This window comes from Plodia interpunctella, chromosome 29 (assembly GCF_027563975.2).
Source record: "Plodia interpunctella isolate USDA-ARS_2022_Savannah chromosome 29, ilPloInte3.2, whole genome shotgun sequence".
Taxonomy (NCBI): domain Eukaryota; kingdom Metazoa; phylum Arthropoda; class Insecta; order Lepidoptera; family Pyralidae; genus Plodia; species Plodia interpunctella.
In genome coordinates this window covers 1,612,929-1,621,771 of record NC_071322.1, presented here as the reverse complement: position 1 = coordinate 1,621,771, position 8,843 = coordinate 1,612,929, and the positions used below count along the sequence as shown (strand labels likewise).

At 35.9% G+C, this 8,843-nt stretch overlaps 1 protein-coding gene across 2 annotated transcripts; it reads right to left on the bottom strand.

The window, feature by feature from the left end:
- Nucleotides 1–731: 731 nt before the first annotated feature.
- On the bottom strand, nt 732–8,525 carry LOC128682015 (L-dopachrome tautomerase yellow-f-like). Of its 2 annotated transcripts, XM_053766462.2 has the most exons (9): nt 8,360–8,524; nt 7,257–7,415; nt 6,046–6,210; nt 5,530–5,646; nt 4,801–4,977; nt 4,336–4,502; nt 3,580–3,763; nt 2,126–2,228; nt 732–1,248 (listed from the first exon to the last, which is right to left on the bottom strand). In XM_053766462.2, the coding sequence occupies exons 1-9, from the start codon at nt 8,499–8,501 to the stop codon at nt 1,170–1,172; spliced, it is 1,293 nt and encodes a 430-aa protein (XP_053622437.1). In that variant the 5' UTR covers nt 8,502–8,524; the 3' UTR covers nt 732–1,169. The 2 variants fall into 2 exon arrangements, with proteins under 2 accessions (XP_053622437.1, XP_053622438.1); XM_053766463.2 differs by lacking the exons at nt 732–1,248; nt 2,126–2,228 and adding an exon at nt 2,297–2,473 and having other exon boundaries at nt 8,360–8,525.
- Nucleotides 8,526–8,843: the final 318 nt, after the last annotated feature.

The following is an 8,843-nucleotide window of genomic DNA, read 5'->3' as shown; positions in this document are numbered from 1 at the left end:
TCGCGTTTATTACTGACGTAACTTTTATTGTAATATCTCGGGTTATATACAACGTGTCGCGATGAAACCTATACCAGATTTTAAACTTATATCCGCTATACAACTGTGAAATCTGGAGCAAACTCCACCCGACGCCTACAGCAACATATAGACTAACAGACAAAAGTTCAAAAAAAATTGTTTTGGCTACTATTAGTCCCATAAAGAGCCTCAGTAATTATTTTTGTTTAATATCTGCTATGTACAGACATAGCAAACTTCTAGTTTTATTATAAGTATGTATGATATCGTAATAGGTTATCAGTATGAAGTAGTGAAGTAAAATTAGAACAGCTGGCTCACGAGGTAAACAATTTGAGTGTATTGTGTTAGTTAATCGATTTCGGTCTAGTGGGTTTCCATTCATTAGTGTCAATACTGAGATCGTCGATTCTATTGTATTTCAATGGTTATCGAAGCGACGGTGGTCCAGTGGCTAAGACCGTCCGCCTGTGATCGAAAGGTCCCAGCTTCGAATCCTACTCGCTCGAATCCTAGCTGCAGACTCGTGGATAGTTTAAGTTTACTAGTGTGTATGCGGTTATACTTGCTACTAGTACACGCGGTGTAGGTAGTCTTGTCATGTCAGCATGTCAGATGCCTTTAGGCGACTTGTATAAAAATTTACACTACTTTTTAGAAATGTCCACGCTTGAAAAAAAGAAAGATGGAATGGTTTTTCAATAGAACAAAAACTGTGTAAAACGGGGCATTATGTTTATTATTGAAAAATCATGGCTGTATACGATTTTTGATAGTTTTGGGATACTATGTGCTAAGAAAGGAAAATTTTAGTACGTTTTGTCGCGTGGAAAATACTTAAGAAATAAAAAAAAAAAACAAAAATAACAAATTATAATGTAAATAAGTATACATACTTACATCACTTTTTTTTATAATTCCTTTTTCAGGACACAGGTACATCGTTTTTGTGAATAAATAAATAAATAAGTACTTATAGGTAAGTATCTACTTTAGTACAAGTTCTATTTATTTTACTTTATGTACATAAATGATATATTTTTATATCAACACAATCTTAGAAAAAAATTGAAGCATATTTGCGTACATTCAAGTCTGTATAAGATAAAGATTAAAAATATATTTTTTTTTCTTTTAATCGTTAACTTTCAGTCTATTATTATTATCAGTATATTATTATTGCTTGTATCACAGGCTGTTCCCCGGATCAAGTCCCGAACGTTACTTCTGAAAAAAAAAAAAAAAACATTTAAAAATAGAATGGAACAGAACGCATCCATTTACAATGTTATACACATTGTAAACGAATGCCTTCTGTTTTTTTAAGCATGGATGCATGGATTTAGTAAGTACTTCGTGTAGAAGATACCTACCTATATTTTTATTTTGATGACTATTCGAAGGTCCTTATATTAATAGAAACACCAGTGAAAAAATTACTGTGATAATGACAATGCTTTCAAAGATATGACAAAAAAAAATTTTTTTGAATTAGTCCATCGTCCGTTCTAAAGTTGACATCACGATTGTGTAATATAATATCTTAGCGAAAAAGCTATGTTTGTTCGACAGCTACATTATGGTGTAAAAAATGGTTTTAGTTTTTTTTTTTACTTTGGTTAAGTATATTTTTATAATTAATAATTAAAAAAATATTTTTATAATTAAATAATTTTCTTATTTTTTTCAAATGGACTTTCCAATCAACTTTAATCTTCATACTTAATTAAAATCTTCATACTTCAGCAGCATTGTTACAGACGTTACAGTCTATGAATTATGTTCATGATGATATGTAACCAATTTTCATAAATAATCATACCTTATTAATTTTATTAATAAGGTTTGATTATTAATAAAATTCATAAGGTATGATTATTTATGAAAATATTAAATTATTAATTTTGATTTGTTTTTTTTTCCACTAAACAGAGCCTTCCGCCACTGTCTATTTCTAAGCTTACCAAACACTGAATTTGGATGCAGTTTTCGCTGTTATTTAGACAATATATTCACGAAGGTTTAAAATACATACATAAATGACCCCGTGCTAAGCCAGGCGAGGTCGCTAGATATTAGAATAAAGTCAAAAGATAAGGCTTACCTGTGAATGAAGTAATTATCTTCATCAGGGTCCAGCCTAGAATACACGAACCGCGGAATCTGGTTTACCAGAACCCACACTTCTTCTCCGATGACTTTCAGATCTAATAAATAAATATAATAGGACAAATCACACAGATTGAGCTAGCCCCAAAGTAAGTTCGAGACTTGTGTTATGTGATACTAACTCAACTATACTATATTTTATAACAAATACATATATAGATAAACATCCAAGACCCGGGCCAATCAGAAAAAGATCATTTTCCATCATCACCCGACCGGGGATCGAACCCGGGACCTCTCGGTTCAGTGGCAAGAACCTTACCACTGCGCCACCGAGGTCGATCTGGAACAATATAGGATATTTTAATCATTCTGCAATTTGAATTTAAATCATTTGGATTAAAAAAATCGAGTTGAATTATATAATTATTAATTATAATATAATAATGCTTAATTAAGTTTGTTACGTTTATCAAGTTTGTTTGTTACCTCTTCAGCGTTATACATTCAACAAATCTTTTTGAAGTTTCGCATATATATAATTAAGAGTATAGAGAAGGATATAAAACGTGATCCCGGCAAAAGCTATTGTTCCTTGCAAAAATAAAAGCAAATTTTAAAAATCTGTCTGGGACTTATTTTGTTTCCTAGATAAAGGACTACATTAAAAAGGATTGTAGTTTTATATCGCACACAGTTGCCACAATCCACTAAACGGAAAACGGTGGCCACTAAAGTCAGCTTAGTAAATTGTGACTACATATTGTACAATAGAAAACTATATTACTTTTTTATTAAGCCCTTTATATTATAGCATAGCATAATTTGTCCGAGCTAGATTTTCAAAATTTGCTTTTATTTAAAACAAATTGATATAAGTACCTCTACCTATGATGGTGGCGCTAGTGTGCGCTCGGTACACTCTAAAAAAAACTGTTCCCGAGGGCATTTAAGCGGGCGACGCCGCGGGTAAACAGCTAGTGGCATAATAGTCATCTTTTCTTTAGTCGTATCATCGGCTACCTAGACCGTGAGAGAGCGCGGCAGCCTTCATGGCACCAGCGATGATGGTATAATGGTTAAAACGTCCGCCTGTGGATCGAAAGGTCCCAGGTTGGAATCCTACTCGTGCCACATTAGTTTGTATACTAATCTGATTCATGTATAGTATTTTTCCAATTGCTTCCGGTGAAGGAAAACGTCGTGAGGAAACCTGCGCACTGGTTGGTTATTTATTAACTGTGTGTGAAATGGAGAAGGCAATGGCAAATCACTCCATTACCAACGGCAAAAAAGTTGTTGTTTTCTATGCTTTTTTAGCACAAGGATCTAGAAAATAAATTGTATTCACCAAGATATAATTCATTCAATTAAGTTTGAATAAATTTACCAAAACATTTTATAAAAAGGAAGAAGTTGCGCGCGTTTGTCGATTTATTATCATTTTACCTGAAATATAAACCAATTTTTCATGATTTTGTGCGACCACCACTACGTTTTCGGGTTTCAGCGGCGTCTCCACGTTCCAACACAAGATGGCGTCTTGTGCCACGTTCCCAAAGAGCAACGTCTTGGTGGGTGCGTGGTAGTCGTGCGACCCACTCTGGGTTAGGAACCCACGGTCGCCGAGTGGCTGTAGGATTTGAACAACATGATTAATGAAAACTTTTTTACATATAATAATAAACCTTATGGCTCCATACTATCGCGGACCAGAACTTATAATCATAATAATTATTTATAATAAAAAAGAACTTGGCGATATACATTGCTGGTTTATCATTGCGGTAAAGAAAAGCTCTCACAAAAACTACGCAGTGTCATGCATTCGCGTCGGCAACTGCCCGAGTTCGGCGATAGCGAGTAGCCGGCATATACACATTATATGTGGTTCTCAGAGCGTTTCGATTCGACCACTGCGGCCACGCTGTCATTACGATCCGCCAATTTTCTTGAGGAAAGAATCATTTCCAAAATCAATCATTGATAATATTGACATTACCACAGTATAGATTAATTATTTTAAAGTCAGAGTGAAACTAATTCTTGTTTTTGTTAAAATTTGAAAAATTGAAATGACAACGCGGCCGCAACGGTCGAAACCTGTCGAAACGCTCTGAGACCAACCCATATATTCTAATTACATTCAATCATATTCAAAACTTCAAAGTAAGGGGCAAAATAGCTATATAAAAGCTAGCTTACTGTAACAAGTCCCTCAATATCCTTGGTCTTCTTCTTCAGATTCTCAGTGTTGATGGAGAACTCCTGAGTAGAGACCAGGGGGTGGTAGTACGCTGTCCTGGAGCCGTCTGCCCTGGGTTCAGATAGCGCTAGACTGAAAAGGCCGTCCCTCCAGTTTATTGTATGCCCTGGAACACCATCAAAATTACTTGTTCGTTTACTAATTTAAAAAAAAAACACGAAATTTTATTAATTTATACTAAAAACTATCTAACTTAAAAATACTTATAAATTAAAAATGTCTAAAGTAGGCCCCCTATCCAAGGTGTCCAAGCATTCCCGCGCTGAATTGCAATTTTCAAAACGTATTTTTTATAATTTGGGACCTTCCAAGCTTTTTATGCCCTAGTTGCCTTAGGTGTCTTCAGCAAGAATATATGGAGTGGCCGTATTCCAAGCGGAAACCATACAAATACATGCGTTTACCAGCCACAGTGAAGTTCAAAGCAGCTGGGTCATGAACGAAGCTGGTGTGGTCGATCCTCCAGCTGTCTCGCTCTTTCAATGAGAATACGATTAGGCCGTTAGTGGCTAGGTCGTTTATGTATGCGTATGCGCCGTTGCACGATTGTGGCGACGCGTCTACCGTAATTGATGTTAGGCCTGGAAGGAAATATACAAGAAATATTTATAAGAAAATCACACCAACATTCTGTAAAAACAAACCGAGTTTTTATGAAGCTGTAATGTTTCTGTATAAATAAATAAATATATTAGGACAAATCACACAGATTGAGCTAGCCCCAAAGTAAGTTCGTGACTTGTGTTATGGGATAATAAATCAACGATACTATATTTTATAAGATAAACATCCAAGACCCGGGCGAATCTGGGACATCTCGGTTCAGAGGCGAGCACTGTACCACTGCGCCAACGAGGTCGTCAAAAAAGTAATGACATATATCTATGTAAAGCCATGCCAAGTCAAGTCTAACGCTGGCTCGAATATCGAATTGAATTTTGTATAGGAGCTTTAATTGTAAAGTGTAGTTCTTTTTGAAATATATTTGTACTAAGTTTCAAATGAATAATCCATTCATTAATTTAATCATCCATATATTACTTCATACATTCATTCATTTGTTCGTTCATTCATCCATTCTTTCCGTCATTCATTCATTCACAATTCTTCATTTATAATTATGTTACTGATACCTCCAGAGGTACTCTCGTTGACCAGGTCAGTGGATTTCAGCTCGTATCTGAGTATCTGTTTGTTGGTACGCAAGTCAAATATGACGATCGCTGGCGGCCTCAATTGCTTTCTTTCATCTGGAACAGAATATTTCACACTAAGTACACTTGTGTTCCGTTTTCAAGGAGCTTCACCTTGTCAGCCAAGTCTCCTTCCATCAGATTTATCAAACAAGGAAAAGAGCCACAACTTTAGATTCTCCTCATATTTAACACTAATTAATTATCACTAATTAATCTTCCAAAAAATCCTTACACAAACGTTTTTTTTTTTTGCCAAAATATACACATATTGAGTACTTCTATGTATGCGTTAAATCGTATAACGATTGTAAAATTAATTGTTATTGAATAAACGAATTGAATTTAACTTCGCGATTCAGTCGTGCTAAGCGCCATCTGTCTGCAGTATTGCTAACCATATATTGCATCCGTCATGGACGTTGTTCTAGCGACGCGTTATATGTCGCTACTTACTAGGAACTTCTAGAAGGCCAGTGTCGACCATCCACAGTCGGTGACAGCAGTCCACGCGGGGCCTGTAAACAGAGACTGGCCTGTCGCACTGGTGGTGGGGGTACGGTCGGAGAGGGGGGGACGGGGTGCCGTCCAGCAATATGTAGTTCAGGGTTGATGGGATTCCTGGAAATAAGTGTTTTTGTTATGTTATACCGGCAACGCACTGAATACGCCGACGCGAATGAATGGACATTGCTTATTTTGTATGAGAGCTTTTGTTTACCGCAAGGAAATACGTTGAAAATGACAAGCTTTGTCGAAATGTTAGCCGATATATATAGCCGGCATGTATTTGTATAGCAATCAGACTCATGTAAGTATAGTAATTTTTATAGCTAACCTCTGTTTTCGGCGAAGGAAAATATCGTGAGGAAATCTGCTCACTAGTCGACTGTGAGCCATGTGGCTTACCAACTTGTCACTAGATTGCTATAAATGCACCTACTTATTTATCAAAAGTGATGTTTTGATTAGGATAATTTTATTCAATAAACAGATTTCTACTATTAATTAGAAGACTTATAATATTTATATTAGTATTGATAATATTAATTCATAGGAAAATAATATTGAAAGAAAGGTTTTGGATTTGAATTGAATGGGAAAAGAAGTAGGGGCGCCTGCCGCGAAGAAAAGGTGGATTGAGTGCATTAGGCAGGATATGATTAAAACAGAAGTAACAGATCGGTTAACATCAGACAGGGAGAAGTGGAGGAGACTGACGTGCTGCTCCGACCACACATAAAGTGGGATAAGGGTAGGCCGATGATTACTTTATTAAATGTATTATAAACTGCCGCATTTGCATCGTCAAAACCCCCCAATTTGGATTGGATCGTGAGTGAATGTGGGAAACACATCTAGCTGGGGAGTATACTGTCCTTGTTGTAAACAAAGGAGTTTCTCAGAGCGTTTCGACCGCCGCGGCCGCGCTGTCATTAATAATCAAATTTTAACAAAGACAAGAATTAGTTTTACTATCTGACTTTAACATTAATTAATCTGCCTGCACTGTACTGTAGTAACGTCATTTTTATGAATTATATGATTTTGGAAATGATTCCTTCCTCAGGAAAATTGACAGATCGTAATGACAGCGCGGCCGCAGCGGCCGCCTCTCTCTGAGAACCACCTATTAAATTATCTGTAGCTGTATGTTAATTCCTTACCGTGTCTCCGCCTGGGCACCGTAACAAACGCCTTATTGTTATAGACCTCAAAACCTATGGGTACATTGTTGTATTGTATGAAGAATTTCTCAGAATCTTCTAGATCTTGCGGGTAGAAAGTGCTGCTGTTTGCTCTTCTTGTGTATGCGTCGGTGTCATCTGTTGTCACCAAAAATATTCACCAAACAAGTAATCAGTAAACACCCAAAAAGTAATCGGTCTTTATCTCCAGCTCACAGACTTTCTCATCTTAATGCTAACTTCCTAACAAATATTATAAATGCGAAAGTAGGTTTGTTTGTTACCTCTTCACGTTCTATCTACTGAACCAATCTTTTTGAAATTTTGCATACAGTTTGAGGTATGGAGAAGGACATATAGGGTAACATTAATCCCGGAAAACAACTATCGCAGTCGGAAAATTACTCGAGCGAATCCAGCGGCAAAAAATACCTATAGTTAACCTATAGTTTATAAGAAAGAAAAGAAAGAAAAAACGTTTATTTGCTCAAACATATTAGTACATACAGCACAGTACAAGTGAAAACAAATGTAATGCTTGAGACAAAACGGTCTCCGCTCAGCACATGCCGTGGTGTGAGCCACGGCGCTGGTCTTCCGCGGATACCATAAATAAAACAAACAAAAAAAAAATAAAGTTTAAAATAAAATAAAAATAAAGTAAAACTTAATATTGAATTATGTTCTCTATTGCAATATGTATGCAATTATAAATGTATATAATGTATGTATCAGTGTAGTTATATAATATATAATTATTATAATTATAAGAAGCATTGTAATTCGTAAGTTTTTAACCAATGTTTGTTTTTAATTTTTTTTTTACAATGCTTCTTATAATAATAATCTGATATATAATAATGATCTCTTATAATGATAATCTAATTTGGGAATGTAATAATTAATTAATAATTAATATCATTCTATTATTCGCGTGTTCCCAGACTTCGGTCACATTCGAAACTGCGTGACACCTCAACTCCAGGTTTCGCGTAAAATTAACCAATAAATTTTGAAGAGTTTGCCATGATTTTCCAACCGGCCGCCTGCCTGTGGGAATATTAACAAAATCAAATACTTACATAAAACTCCGTAAATATTATAGCTGATCTGTTTCCAAGACGCCACCTCTATCAGTTTACGAGAATTCACCTTCTGACAGACACACACCCCGAACATAAACATAAATATCGCAGGCCACATGTTGACAGGTCGCGGGATCATCGTGGACTGAGAATTTTTATTAACATTGTTACAGAACAGCGATGATATGGAAAATAAGCTTTTGCAATAAAGGAAAACTGTTATAGAATGAATGAAAATATACACGTTTATATTAGGCAGGTAGTGTAGGTAACTATATAATTATTCGCTAGCGCCCGGGTATTTCTTCTTATTATTTGTTGATGCTATGGCTATGGGCCGGGTCGTGAGGTTCCCTCTATTATGGTTGAGCTACGCGATGGCTGTCCCATGCGTCAACTCGTGAACGGGTGCTGCCAGAGGGCAGCACCCGTTCACGAGTTTCAGGTCATCTCGTTTCTCATATATTTTATAATTTTATAT

Excerpts from the sequence above, each read along its gene's own strand:
- LOC128682015 (XM_053766462.2), bottom strand. The coding sequence starts at position 8,501 with ATGATCCCGCGACCTGTCAACATGTGGCCTGCGATATTTATGTTTATG. Across the intron at positions 7,416-8,359 it reads TAATATTTACGGAGTTTTAT|ATGACACCGACGCATACACA; the intron begins GTAAGTATTTGA and ends TGGTGACAACAG. Across the intron at positions 4,503-4,800 it reads TTTGAACTTCACTGTGGCTG|GGCATACAATAAACTGGAGG; the intron begins GTAAACGCATGT and ends ATGGTGTTCCAG.